The sequence below is a fragment of the Salvelinus namaycush genome, chromosome 10 (assembly GCF_016432855.1).
Source record: "Salvelinus namaycush isolate Seneca chromosome 10, SaNama_1.0, whole genome shotgun sequence".
NCBI lineage: Eukaryota > Metazoa > Chordata > Actinopteri > Salmoniformes > Salmonidae > Salvelinus > Salvelinus namaycush.
The window spans coordinates 36,027,807-36,043,833 of NC_052316.1; the positions used below are offsets into that span (position 1 = coordinate 36,027,807).

The 16,027-nt window shown below is 44.1% G+C and overlaps 1 protein-coding gene across 1 annotated transcript in view; it reads right to left on the reverse strand.

Annotated features, from left to right (window-relative positions):
• Positions 1 to 16,027, reverse strand: part of LOC120054993 (rho GTPase-activating protein SYDE2-like) — an 81,107-nt gene that overhangs the window by 12,357 nt on the left and 52,723 nt on the right. Inside the window, exons 5-6 of the mRNA XM_039002808.1 lie at positions 10,234 to 10,415; positions 9,798 to 10,029 (exon numbers count right to left, since the gene is read on the reverse strand). Of these exons, the coding sequence (XP_038858736.1) occupies positions 9,798 to 10,029; positions 10,234 to 10,415 (414 nt within the window). The remainder of the gene's footprint in view (positions 1 to 9,797; positions 10,030 to 10,233; positions 10,416 to 16,027) is intronic.

The following is a 16,027-nucleotide window of genomic DNA, read 5'->3' on the forward strand; positions in this document are numbered from 1 at the left end:
CAGCGTGTAGTAGATGAACAGATGATGACTGTTACAGCGTGTAGTAGATGAACAGATGATGACTGTTACAGCGTGTAGTAGATGAACAGATGATGACTGTGTTACAGAGTGTAGTAGATGAAGAGATGATGACTGTTACAGCGTGTAGTAGATGAACAGATGATGACTGTGTTACAGCGTGTAGTAGATGAACAGATGATGACTGTTACAGCGTGTAGTAGATGAACAGATGATGACTGTTACAGCGTGTAGTAGATGAACAGATGATGACTGTTACAGCGTGTAGTAGAAGAACAGATTATGACTGTGTTACAGAGTGTAGTAGATGAACAGATGATGACTGTGTTACAGAGTGTAGTAGATGAACAGATGATGACTGTGTTACAGAGTGTAGTAGATGAACAGATGATGACTGTGTTACAGAGTGTAGTAGATGAACAGATGATGACTGTTACAGCGTGTAGTAGATGAACAGATGATGACTGTTACAGCGTGTAGTAGATGAACAGATGATGACTGTTACAGCGTGTAGTAGATGAACAGATGATGACTGTTACAGCGTGTAGTAGATGAACAGCAGGATCGTTCTTATTTCAGGGCTCAAGGAGGCATCTGCCATTGATCCAAGAATAAGCAAATAACCCCGAACCCCCATCACCTCAACCCCTGAACTCCCAGCCACCCCATCCTGCCTGTGCCACACACCCTCCTGGACACTTCCAAATCCATGGCTGCTCCCACTGTGCTGTCCCTGACCAGTTAAAAATATCCAGAGCCTTACACCCCCCCCCTCCCCCCTCCCCTCTCCTCTCCCCTCACTCCACCACTCTGCCATAGTGTGATCTCTCCCTGACCACCTGCTCTCTGCCCAAACACACACGCCCGCAAGCACACATGCGCGCACACACACAACACACACAAGCACGCCCACACACACACCAGAAAAGCACAGCGGTCACCAAGGCCAATGAGTCACACACACGCACACTTTCACCTCCTTATGAAATTCACCAAATACCAAGGCCAAGCAGTCATATACACAGACACATGTCTGCCCACACACACACACACACCGTTCATTAACACCCTCCCCCCCATTGAAAACAATGCAAGTACAGAGGACAAGCCAACTCTCCTAATCACATAACCCCAGACACACTCACACAACCCCAGACACATTCACATAACCCCAGACCCACATTCACACAACCCCAGAAACACATTCACACAACCCCAGACACATTCACACAACCCCAGAAACACATTCACACAACCCCAGAAACACATTCACACAACCCCAGAAACACTCACACAACCCCAGAAACACATTCACACAACCCCAGAAACACATTCACACAACCCCAGACACACATTCACACAACCCCAGACACACTCACACAACCCCAGACACATTCACACAACCCCAGACACATTCACACAACCCCAGACACATTCACACAACCCCAGAAACACATTCACACAACCCCAGACACACATTCACACAACCCCAGACACATTCACACAACCCCAGACACATTCACACAACCCCAGAAACACATTCACACAACCCCAGACACACATTCACATAACCCCAGACACATTCACACAACCCCAGAAACACATTCACACAACCCCAGAAACACATTCACACAACCCCAGACACACATTCACACAACCCCAGACACACATTCACACAACCCCAGAAACACATTCACACAACCCCAGAAACACATTCACACAACCCCAGAAACACATTCACACAACCCCAGAAACACTCACACAACCCCAGAAACACTCACACAACCCCAGACACATTCACACAACCCCAGAAACACATTCACACAACCCCAGAAACACATTCACACAACCCCAGAAACACATTCACACAACCCCAGACACACTCACACAACCCCAGACACATTCACACAACCCCAGAAACACATTCACACAACCCCAGAAACACATTCACACAACCCCAGAAACACATTCACACAACCCCAGAAACACATTCACACAACCCCAGACACACTCACACAACCCCAGAAACACTCACACAACCCCAGAAACACTCACATAACCCCAGACACATTCACACAACCCCAGAAACACATTCACACAACCCCAGAAACACATTCACACAACCCCAGAAACACATTCACACAACCCCAGACACACTCACACAACCCCAGACACATTCACACAACCCCAGAAACACATTCACACAACCCCAGAAACACATTCACACAACCCCAGAAACACATTCACACAACCCCAGAAACACATTCACACAACCCCAGACACATTCACACAACCCCAGAAACACATTCACACAACCCCAGAAACACATTCACACAACCCCAGACACATTCACACAACCCCAGACACATTCACACAACCCCAGACACATTCACACAACCCCAGAAACACTCACACAACCCCAGAAACACTCACACAACCCCAGACACATTCACACAACCCCAGAAACACATTCACATAACCCCAGAAACACATTCACACAACCCCAGAAACACATTCACACAACCCCAGAAACACATTCACACAACCCCAGAAACACATTCACACAACCCCAGACACATTCACACAACCCCAGACACATTCACACAACCCCAGACACACATTCACACAACCCCAGACACACATTCACACAACCCCAGAAACACATTCACACAACCCCAGAAACACATTCACACAACCCCAGAAACACACTCACACAACCCCAGAAACACACTCACACAACCCCAGAAACACTCACATAACCCCAGAAACACATTCACATAACCCCAGAAACACATTCACACAACCCCAGAAACACATTCACATAACCCCAGAAACACATTCACACAACCCCAGAAACACATTCACACAACCCCAGAAACACATTCACACAACCCCAGAAACACACTCACACAACCCCAGAAACACATTCACACAACCCCAGACACACTCACACAACCCCAGAAACACATTCACACAACCCCAGACACACATTCACACAACGCCAGAAACACATTCACACAACGCCAGAAACACATTCACACAACCCCAGAAACACATTCACATAACCCCAGAAACACATTCACACAACCCCAGACACACTCACACAACCCCAGACACATTCACACAACCCCAGACACACTCACACAACCCCAGACACACTCACACAACCCCAGAAACACATTCACACAACCCCAGAAACACACTCACACAACCCCAGACACACTCACACAACCCCAGAAACACATTCACACAACCCCAGAAACACACTCACACAACCCCAGACACACTCACACAACCCCAGAAACACATTCACACAACCCCAGAAACACATTCACACAACCCCAGACACATTCACATAACCCCAGAAACACATTCACACAACCCCAGAAACACATTCACACAACCCCAGAAACACATTCACACAACCCCAGAAACACATTCACACAACCCCAGAAACACATTCACACAACCCCAGACACACTCACACAACCCCAGAAACACATTCACACAACCCCAGAAACACATTCACACAACCCCAGAAACACATTCACACAACCCCAGAAACACATTCACACAACCCCAGAAACACATTCACACAACCCCAGACACATTCACACAACCCCAGACACATTCACACAACCCCAGACACACATTCACACAACCCCAGACACACATTCACACAACCCCAGACACACATTCACACAACCCCAGACACACTCACACAACCCCAGAAACACATTCACATAACCCAGGTCACACACTCCAGGCCTATGCAACAATGCAGTGGAAGGTGTGGACCTCATGAAGAGGCTGGACATTTCTCATAATGATTGTGAAATGTTAGGGTGAAGCTGGGAGGGCTAAGGGCTAAGGTTAGGACTGGAATATCCTAGGTGGAGAGGGTACTAAAAGTCATGTTTTAACAAAATCGTGCAGTTTGAGGCCATGTGGTGGAAAGTGATACCGGCACTGGAGATAGGGGTGATGGCTAGTGGGTCTGGGTAGGAGTGATGTAGTTGATGGAGATAGGGGTGATGGCTAGTGGGTCTGGGTAGGAGTGATGTAGTTGATGGAGATAGGGGTGATGGCTAGTGGGTCTGGGTAGGAGTGATGTAGTTGATGGAGATAGGGGTGATGGCTAGTGGGTCTGGGTAGGAGTGATGTAGTTGATGGAGATAGGGGTGATGGCTAGTGGGTCTGGGTAGGAGTGATGTAGTTGATGGAGATAGGGGTGATGGCTAGTGGGTCTGGGTAGGAGTGATGTAGTTGATGGAGATAGGGGTGATGGCTAGTGGGTCTGGGTAGGAGTGATGTAGTTGATGGAGATAGGGGTGATGGCTAGTGGGTCTGGGTAGGAGTGATGTAGTTGATGGAGATAGGGGTGATGGCTAGTGGGTCTGGGTAGGAGTGATGTAGTTGATGGAGATAGGGGTGATGGCTAGTGGGTCTGGGTAGGAGTGATGTAGTTGATGGAGATAGGGGTGATGGCTAGTGGGTCTGGGTAGGAGTGATGTAGTTGATGGAGATAGGGGTGATGGCTAGTGGGTCTGGGTAGGAGTGATGTAGATGATGGAGATAGGGGTGATGGCTAGTGGGTCTGGGTAGGAGTGATGTTGTTGATGGAGATAGGGGTGAGTATAAAGATCAGTGATGAGTATAAAGATCAGTGAGGAGTATAAAGATCAGTGAGGAGTATAAAGATCAGCGAGGAGTATAAAGATCAGCGAGGAGTATAAAGATCAGCGAGGAGTATACAGATCAGCGAGGAGTATAAAGATCAGCGAGGAGTATAAAGATCAACGAGGAGTATAAAGATCAGTGAGGAGTATAAAGATCAGCGAGGAGTATAAAGATCAGCGAGGAGTATAAAGATCAGCGAGGAGTATAAAGATCAGGGAGGAGTATAAAGATCAGCGAGGAGTATAAAGATCAGCGAGGAGTATAAAGATCAGCGAGGAGTATAAAGATCAGTGAGGAGTATAAAGATCAGTGAGGAGTATAAAGATCAGCGAGGAGTATAAAGATCAGCGAGGAGTATAAAGATCAGCGAGGAGTATAAAGATCAGCGAGGAGTATAAAGATCAGCGAGGAGTATAAAGATCAGCGAGGAGTATAAAGATCAGCGAGGAGTATACAGATCAGCGAGGAGTATAAAGATCAGCGAGGAGTATAAAGATCAGCGAGGAGAATAAAGATCAGCGAGGAGTATAAAGATCAGCGAGGAGTATAAAGATCAGCGAGGAGTATAAAGATCAGCGAGGAGTATAAAGATCAGCGAGGAGTATAAATATCAGCGAGGAGTATAAATATCAGCGAGGAGTATAAAGATCAGCGAGGAGTATAAAGATCAGCGAGGAGTATAAAGATCAGCGAGGAGTATAAAGATCAGCGAGGAGTATAAAGATCAGCGAGGAGTATAAAGATCAGCGAGGAGTATAAAGATCAGCGAGGAGTATAAAGATCAGCGAGGAGTATAAAGATCAGCGAGGAGTATAAAGATCAGCGAGGAGTATACAGATCAGCGAGGAGTATAAAGATCAGCGAGGAGTATAAAGATCAGCGAGGAGTATAAAGATCAGCGAGGAGTATAAAGATCAGCGAGGAGTATAAAGATCAGCGAGGAGTATAAAGATCAGTGAGGAGTATAAAGATCAGTGAGGAGTATAAAGATCAGCGAGGAGTATAAAGATCAGCGAGGAGTATAAAGATCAGTGAGGAGTATAAAGATCAGTGAGGAGTATAAAGATCAGCTTAAGCAATACACCATGCAGCGTACGTAAACAACACTATGAAGTTAAATGCAGTTAGTGCAGTTGGAATGTTAGTGATCTGAGGGGATCAGACAGGTTTAGCCTTATAGGCTTCTATTCTCCATCCTCCTCAGACTTAAACAATAACACAGGCTTTGACATCTAAACCGCCTAGCAACCCAACACTCATACCCCTCTCTCTCTCATATCCCTCCCAATATCCCTGTACTCGACGGTGCGTATCTGTTCTCATGTCACTGTGCACACAAAGAAGACAGCTGCTGAGAGCAGAACAGTTAAACAGGGAGACAAATGACCAACCATAGAGCCACAGTTGGTCCAGGATGTCTGTCTGCATCCCAAACGGCACCCTACAGGGTGTCCACCCACTCTGCATCCCAAACGGCACCCTACAGGGTGTCCACCCACTCTGCATCCCAAACGGCACCCTACAGGGTGTCCACCCACTCTGCATCCCAAACGGCACCCTACAGGGTGTCCACCCACTCTGCATCCCAAACGGCACCCTACAGGGTGTCCACCCACTCTGCCCAGAGCGGGTGAAAATGCAATTTGGTGAGGAAATTTCACTTCCTTATGTTGTAAAGTAAATTTTAACAAGACAAATATGATTATTCATGTTTTGAATAGTTCAGTGTGGTCTTTCTCTAACATATAATTAACATTACAGTTGCAGTCGGAAGTTTACATACATTTAGGTTGGAGTCATTATAATTCGTTTTTCAACCACTCCACAAATTTCTTGTTAACAAACTATAGTTTTGGCAAGTCGGTTAGGACATCTACTTTGTGCATGACACAAGTAATTTTTCCAACAATTCTTTACAGACAATTGGAAAAAGGGGGAGGCTTGCAAGCCGAAGAACACCATCCCAAACGTGAAGCACGGGGGTGGCAGCATCATGTTGTGGGGGTGCTTTGCTGCAGGAGGGAATGGTGCACTTCACAAAATAGATGGTATCATGAAGATGGAAAATGATATGGATATATTGAAGCAACATCTCAAGACATCAGTCAGGAAGTTAAAGCTTGGGTCTTCCAAATGGACAATAACCACAAGCATACTTCCAAAGTTGTGGCAAAATGGCTTAAGGACAACAAAGTCAAGGTATTGGAGTGGCCATCACAAAGCCCTGACCTCAAACCCATAGAAAATGTGTGGGCAGAACTGAAAAAGCATGTGTGAGCAAAGAGGCCTACAAACCTGACTCAGTTACACCAGCTCAGTCAGGAGGAATGGGCCAAAATTCACTCAACTTATTGTGGGAAGCTTGTGGAAGGCTACCCAAAACGTTTGACCCAAGCTATTTAATTTAAAGGAAATACTACCAAATACTAATTGAGTGTATGTAAACTTCTGATCCACTGGGAATGTGATGAAAGAAATAAAAGCTGAAATAAATCATTCTCGCTACTATTATTCCGACATTGCACATTCTTAAAATAAAGTGGTGATTCTAACTAATTTAAGACAGGGAATTTTTACTAGGATTAAATGTCAGGAATTGTGAAAAACTGAGTTAAATTGTATTTGGCTAAGGTGTATGTAAACTTCTGACTTCAACTATATATTAAAGGTCAGATTTCGTAACCTAATACATCCGATAATAAGCCCTGAGCTCTGTTGACATAGTGGTGCAGGTTTCTCTTTTGAGGATTTTACATATTGTGGTCGTCGTCTTCAAAGTTGCGTCCATGGGTCACAAAAAGCTAAATTAGCATGACACGAGCTGAAATAAATGTAAAATGCATTGAAAATAAAAAGCTTGGTATACGCTCAGTGCTCTGTTGACATTTCACAAAGATGAGCTTATTTTTGTGAGAAATCTTTGAAAAAGAACAGGAATTTCAAATTAATATGAAAAGCATATACTAAAATATGAAAATACTACATGTCATGTCTCTAAATCGATATCCATCTTACCTCTATATTGTTTTATGTCCTGCGGATTCGAGAAGAAAGATGAGCCTGTCAGGTAGCCATGTAGCTTTAATTCTTGCACAGAATCCAGCCTAGCTGATGCGAAGCAATTTTCCAATTTGTTTTACCACTTTGTTTCTCTGGCCTCCATTGATTTAGTCACCCTAATTCTGGCCATGCTACAAGGGTAAAAACTTCAAAAACGTTTGTGCGGATTAGGATAGAGACCAGAAGTTTGGACCATTGGTTTTCTGGAGAATTACAATGCATTTGAAAAGTATTCAGACCCCTTCACTTTTTCCACATTTTGTTACATTAGAGTATAATTCCCAAATGTATTGAAATTATTTATTTTTCTCATCAATCTACACACAATACCCCATAAAGACAAATTTTTGCAAATGTATTACAAATAAAAAACAGAAATAGCATATTGTGACCAGTTTCAGGAAAGTAGGCGTTTGTCGCACGTCACAACTTCACAGGAGCGTCATTCGAACGTAAACATTAAAAATAAATCATCAAAATGCGTTATTTAGCAGGCGCTAAAGTGTGAACCAGAGCGAAACAAGATGAGGCTACAAACAAAACGGAGTTAAATGGTTCCAATCTGCCGTGAACTGTTCATTTATGTATACGGGTAAGAGTCAAGCTACATTTTCAGATCTACATTGTTGACAGTGCATGTCAGAGCAAAAACCAAAACACCAAGCCATGAGGTCAAAGAAAATGTCTGTAGAGCTCCGAGATAGGATTGTGTCGAGGCATAGGAAGGAAGGGTACCAAAACATTTCTGCAACATTGAAGGTCCCAAAGAACACAGTGGCTTCCATCATTCTTAAATGGAAGAAGTTTGGAACCACCAAGACTCTTCCTAGATCTGGCCAGAGACCGGACTTGAACCCGATCGAACATCTCTGGAGTGACCTGAAAATAGCTGTGCAGCAACGTTCCCCATCCAACCTGACAGAGCTTGAGAGGATCTGCAGAGAAGAATTTGAGAAACTCTCCAAATATAGGTGTGCCAAGCTTGTAGCGTCATACCCAAGAAGACACTAGGTCAAGGCTGTAATCGCTGCCAAAGGTGCTTCAACAAAGTACTAAGGGTCTGAATACTTATGTAAATGTTATATTTCAGTTTTTTCTTTTTAATAAACTTGCAAACATTTCTAAAAAGCTGCTTTTGCTTTGTCATTATGGGGTATTGTGTGTAGATTGATAAGGGAAAAAAACTATTCATTTTAGAATAATGCTGTAACGTAACAAATTGTGGAAAAAGTCAAGGGGTCTGAATACTTTCTGAAAGCACTGTATCTACACAATTAACATGGTATGTTACCCATTTGTCAAAAGATGCGTTTTTGATTCGACACTTTACACCCTATTCCCTTCATAGTGCACTTATTTTGACCAGGGCCAATAGGGCTCTGAACAAAAGAAGTGCAATATATAGGGAATAGGGTGCCATATTTTCTCTGGACAGTGATTTATATAAAAGCGGCGCTACCCAATGAGCTTGGTTTACAACAAGGCTTTGGCCCTCCCAATATGATGAAGCACTCTGTGTAGCATTTCATCTATGCCGATCGAACAGATGGCAGCGAATGGCTAATTGCTGTGTGTGTGTGTGTGTCAGCCAAGCCAAACCACCAGAGATCAAAGCGCCAGCCCAGCCTTTTAAAGTCATGTTTGGAACAGAACCACAGAGCTAGGAGCAATTTGCGCTAGAAAGCAGTTCCACCAACATAGTGCCCTTCTAGGAAATGTCTTGATTTTGGGTGAGTGCTTTTTAAAGTCTATAAATGTAATTAGTTGTTTATTAAGTTGTTGGCTCAGTGATTCACAATGCCCAGGATGTTCATAATCCCAGACTGCCGTATCTTAAAGCCTCATACATCCACTGCAAGATAAATGACCTAGTAATTAAGCTAGTCATTAATCAACTATAAAAAATGGATGGATGAAGTTGACTAGATATTCATTTATCCCTGACCAAGATGGCTGCCATTATGCGCTACATTCTAGAGTTATGAAGGTTTATGACATAGGTCACTCTCGTAATATTGCATCTCTATGGTGGAGGTTACCTGGCCATAGCTGCAGAAGGTAGTGCAGCACCTCGATGTGCTTCTTAAAGTGCAGGGCACTGGCCAGCTCTTCTGAGTCAATGAAGACGCGGTTGCTATGGCAGCTGGCCTCCTGGCGTTGGCTGAGCAGCACGGGGCCGAAGCACACTGCCAGGTTCTGACACGTCATCTTGTTGACGTCGTGGTGCGACGCCACCAGCTTCAGGTGGTCCAGCAGCCTCCGCAGGGTCAACTGGGATCACACAGACAGAGAGCATGCTGGGCAGGGCAGGCTAACACAACTGTACTGCGCTGCTTCAGATATTTTATTTTTTTACAGCATGGTTCCAGAAACTACAGGGAGGATTTGTAATCAGGCCAGCTCAGTACAGCTTGGTTTGGCTCAGGTTCGGCTCAGTAGTGTGAAAAGCCCTTAATAAAAGGATTTTCTCCTTACCCTCTCCACCTCTGGCAGGTTCTCCAGCAGGCTGACAGTGTGTTCTGTGTCCACCAGGTCGTTCTCACATCCTCCTGCTCCAATACGCAGAGGTCTCTTAGCCATGGAGTCTAACACAGCCTCATACAGGTGCTTAGTGATGAGGGGGTACGGCAACTCACGCAGGTAGTCCTTCAGCACACCTGGAGAGAGGAAGGGATGGACAGAGAGAAAGAGGGAGGGAGAGAGAAACAGAGGCAGGAGAGAGAGGGATGGAGAGAGAGGGGGGGAGAAGGAGAGCATGAGAAACCCTTTATGGAATGAACAGAATAATTAGCTCTGATTATAACAACTCTGGCAACGATGATGACAGCAACCAGATGTTACTTCAGAGGGTAGAAAAGATTTTCACCAGAAAAAAGACCATGAACAACACCACTGTCTGTCTGTGCCATCTGGACCTGATTCAGCCTCGATCAGCTGGACTTTAGATGCTTTTTTCACAGCTCAATCGAGTGAAACACACTACCTCTTATGTACTTCACAAGACAGCTTAAATACCTGACAAATTGCTAACAATATAATCTTTATGAAGAGTCGTTATTGAGAAATCAAAGGCTTTTCTTCTCCCTTTTATACAGCAGGCTGGGCCTGGTACACACTCTGCTGGCTGCCAAGGATTTTAGGACCCATTGTTGTGGTGGGCTCTGTTCTGGGGGCATCTAGGGCGATGCCTGATTGGAATCGGGCGTGACATGGTAGCCTGAGAATGTCGAAGAAGGGGTGGGGGGACTCGATTCTGTGATGGTGCAGACTTTTAAACCTGTAACTCCAGCCACATTCAGCCTCCAACAGGCCCAGACAAAAGAGGCGAGCAAACATGAAACCCACACTGTCTGTCTCCACTAAGCCCCCTCAAAAGTATTTTATTTTCCTCAAAGGCGAGGAGAAAAAATAACAGACAAATATGGAAATAAAGAAAGACGTCTTGGCAGCGTGTCAATTCTCAGCGGTGGAATGGATTGATATGCGTAACTAGCTATCGGTTTTCAGAGCAGAGCTTTGAGTTGGGCAGTCAGTGGGTCCTCAGTGACTTGGAGACAGAGACTGAGGCTGCTTCAGTTAGTAACTACTACAGGTCCATTACCATACAAAGACAACTTCAGTTCAGACGCATGTACGTGACTAGATTGACAATAACATCTAGATTAAGCCACTGTAAATAGAGCTGCTTAATCAATTAAGCATGGCATATAACCAGTACAATCAGTACACTTAATTGGGTTTTGGCTTTTTTCACAACAGTTCTCCAGAGTATAACTACAACGTTATAAGAAGAACCTTATGTCAATTGTTACCCATATTTTATTTCTAACATACTACATTACAACTCACGGTCTAGTTGTCTTCCCTAACAGCTTTATAGGAGAAATAAGAGCATGAATCAATGTTCACTTTTTAATCCTGTCCAATCCCGTTGTTCACTTAAGGAAGAGGGAGTCATTAACTTAATGCTGTCCCGTCTTTTTCAGACTGCCTGGTATAATCTCTATCCATGCTACCCTCTAATCCAGATAGAAACAAGCATGAAACAATGAGCAGACTGAAAGCATACTGGGGATCTGGTATTAGGCTGCTTTTTAGTGTGTGGAATAACCAGCATTTCCTCCCCAGAGATGGACTAATAAAGTACTATTCTATTCTACATCCAGAGCATGTAGTCTGGCGGGAATGCAGTAGGTGGACTTCTGTTGACAGAGTGATGTAGATTCAGTCCACTGTTGAAAACTCCCAGATGACCATCAGGCTGAGTTGTGTTTTACTCATCAGCAGACACCTGCAGTTTAAGGATGGGATCTGCAGTAGGGGAAACAGCGCCACTGGCTGTCCCACTACAGCTGTTATAGGTTTTGTTGTCGAGCTGAGATTTTGTTGTTGTTGCAGTACATTTTGTGCTCTTCAGTTGCGAGTGCAATGTTGTCCGAGGTGAAAAAACAGTGTCCATTGTTTTCAGTAACTTCTTTGTTGATGTAATATCACAAACCAACATGGCCGTTTCAACATGAAGGATTCCAGCTTCAAACACACTGGCAAGAGCATAGTATATAGTTACAGTCTAGTGGTAAGACTGATTACAAAACTAATCTAAAGAAAATAGATATAGTAGGACCCTATGTTAAAGGTTTTGTCACGACTCCCACCGAAGGTGGCTCCTCTTCCTGTTCGGGCGGCGCTCGGCGGTCGTCGTCAGCGGTCTACTAGCTGCCACCGATCCCTTTTCCCTTTTCTGTTGGTTTTGTCTTATTGGTTACACCGCTCCTGACCTACAGTACATAAAAGTCAGGGGTGTGACCGTTTCTCTCCCTTCCTCTGTCCCTAACTCAGGTCTGTTTTTCACATCGGGAGTCAGAATCTGAGCCCCCTCCATAACTGTACTCAAGACCCAACATGCCTCAACATAGCAGTGCAGAGGACAGAGTCTGCTGTTTGTGCATTCCTACACCACATAGCCATGGTGGTGCTGCAGATTTTATTTTACTGAAAAAACAACTAAGTTTGCTGTGTCAAGCCATCACGGTAGGCACTTAAAGCATCATCCTGTCTCTCTCTCAATTCAATTCAATTCAAGGGACTTTATTGGCATGGGAAACATCTGTTTACATTGCCAAATCAAGTGAAATGGATAAACAAAAGTGAACAGTAAATATTCTATAGTTCCAAAAGAATAAAGACATTTCAAATGTCATATTATGTCCTATTATTATTAATTATTATTATTAATAGTTAAAGTACAAAACTGAAAATAAATAAACATAAATATGGGTTGAATTTACAATGGTATTTGTTCCTCACTGGTTGACCTTTTCTTGTGGCAACAGGTCACATATCTTGCTGCTGTGATGCACACTGTGGTATTTCACCCAATACATATGGGAGTTCATCAAAATTGGATTTGTTTTCAAATTCTTTGTGGGTCTGTGTAATCTGAGGGAAATATGTGTCTCTAATATGGTCATACATTTGGCAGGAGGTTAGGAAGTGCAGCTCAGTTTCCACCTCATTTTGTGGGCAGTGTGCACATAGCCTGTCTTCTCTAGAGAGCCAGGTCTGCCTACAGCGACCTTTCTCAATAGCAAGGCTATGCTCACTGAGTCTGTACATAGTCAAACCTTTCCTTCATTTTGGGTCAGTCACAGTCACAGTTGTAAGGTATTCTGCCACTGTGTACTCTCTGTTTAGGGCCAAATAGCATTCTAGTTTGCTCAGTTTTTTTTGTTAATTCTTTCCAATGTGTCAAGTAATTATCTTTTTGTTTTCTCATGATTTGGTTGGATCTAATTGTGTTGTTGTCCTGGGGCTCTGTGGGGTCTGTTTGTGTTTGTAAACAGAGCCCCAGGACCAGCTTTGTTAGGGGACTCTTCTCCAGGTTCATTTCTCTGTAGGTAATGGCTTTGTTATGTAAGGTTTGGGAATCGCTTCCTTTTAGGTGGTTGTAGAAATGTAACGTCTCTTTTCTGGATTTTGATAATTAGCGGGTATCGGCCTAATTCTGCGCTGCATGCATTATTTGGAGCTTTAAATTGTACACAGAGGATATTTTTGCAGAATTCTGCATTCAGTCTCAATTTGATGTTTGTCACATTTTGTGAATTCTCTCTTCTTCTCTCTCTCTCCCCCCACCATTCTCCCCCTTTCTCCCTCTATCTCTTAGGTAGATCTACAATGATGACAGGTCTCTGTTCAGACTGGAGGACTGCATGCCTAGATGAAAACAGCAGATATGAAAAGGAAATTTTTGTTCAGGGAGCCTGGCGATAGATAGCACTCCAACCAGCCTGCCAGCCAGTCAGCCCACCCCTCTTTAACAACAGTCTGGGCAGAGACTCTACCTGGTTTACTATTGAGCTTTTGAAACATTTGACAAACAGCTACAATGTTGTTTGCTTTTTCATTCATTATTTTCCCCCCATTTGACTCAGAGGTACCAGGTATTAAAGAGATGTTCAGAATGGGCAGTGTTAGATAAGTACAGATAAAGGAGAGATACATGTAACAGGGTTTTACTTCGTAGCTCTCTGGATACTTCCTTAGACATGCTGATTTCCCAGACAGATAGAAGCAGTGTTTTTGAACATCCTCCAGCAAAACCAAAACACAGTGTTCTATCAGTCCTCACAAAAACAAATAGATTCATCAACTTCAGTTTAATCTAGTTATTCCATCACCAACTAACATAGTGCTGTACTAGTACCAAGTTTGAAATGCAATGTGACAATGAAAATAACCTTTTTTTACTACTGAGCACAAATAACGCTTATAGGTTCTCACTTCCACCACCTTAATGACCTCTGTGTGAACACAACACACCTATAACTCAATACACACCAATATTCAACTTCCCATCTGGAGTAGTTTAGATATAAACACTGGTCACCCTGTTTGTGTGTGTGTGTGTGTGTGTGCGTGCGTAGTGACTCAGAGCAGAGAGAATGCAGCCATTATGTGTGGGGTAAATGATTAGCCTGCTATGACACAGCTCTGTGTTTACTCTGCCGTTGGAGTACCTTAACCCCTGTTGGGGCTTGACACACACACACACACACACACACACACACACACACACACACACACACACACACACACACACACACACACACACACACACACACACACACACACACACACACACACACACACACACACACACACACACACACACACACACACACACACACACACACCAGGCAAGGTCATGCTCAGTTTGGAACAGGTGGCCTTCCTCTGCAGGTGTTACCTTTATTTTCACAGCCTGTGATGTGTTAGGCAACAAACACATCATGGAGACGAGGAATGTTGTTGTCAGGGAAGGTGTTTGTGTTTTTCAGGGAAGGTGTTTTGGTTTTTCAGTGAAATTGTTTTGGGATTTTCCTGTAGGGGAATTGGTGGCAGAAATTAGCCTTGAGTTGCTTGAGAAATGTGTTGTGTTTTTGGTCCAAAGTTTAGTCATTGACGGGCAAATCTTATAAATACGGTTTCTCACAACTGAAATTGTTGACTTTTGCAGAATATCTACAAGAAACACTACAAGACCCATACAGCTATGGTCCAACACCTTTTTCAAACAAAACTACAGGTCACTGCTGCCGTCGGTCGATACCGCCCTAAAGAAACAAATAGGGGCTTGTTCTCCCCTTCCAACACCTGCCTTCTCCTCATAGTCCCAGACCAGTAGAGAGAGATTCAGAGGGGCTGTAGAGGACAGGGGGCGGTGCCTTGCCTTGCCCGCTTCTCTTTCTGACACCCACCCACCCTTCTCTCTCTGACACCCACCCACTCACACTGGACAAGGACTGTAGGTGTTTGTATGACGGGCCCTCCCTGCCTCCTGTTCGGCCTAGAGTTCAGCTAAGCCACCATGCCTCCACTTAACCAAATACCATCTGTGTGTTCTGCATCAAAGGGAGCACTATTAATGACTTTCCATGTATTCACTGCATGGGGAGGGCTGGACTGGGTAGCTGGGCTAGCTGGGCTACAAACTAGACTCTTTATCCTTGTTAACAAAGGGAGTCTCTTAAATCAGATGCAATTACAGATTTTTTCGTTTTTCTAAGCTTTCGGTTTGTGATGACCTTTGTCGGAGCAACTAGCAGCTCATCACACGCACAGACTCTAACTAAGCCCAAACCACTATCTTCCCTTTCACTGAGAGGAGGGAAATTACACTGATTCACCATTAACCCTTGCTCTATTTAATTTAGAACGCATCACTGAGGCTTCTTGTTGTGTTGGCTTCCTGCCAAGAAAAAGGTTG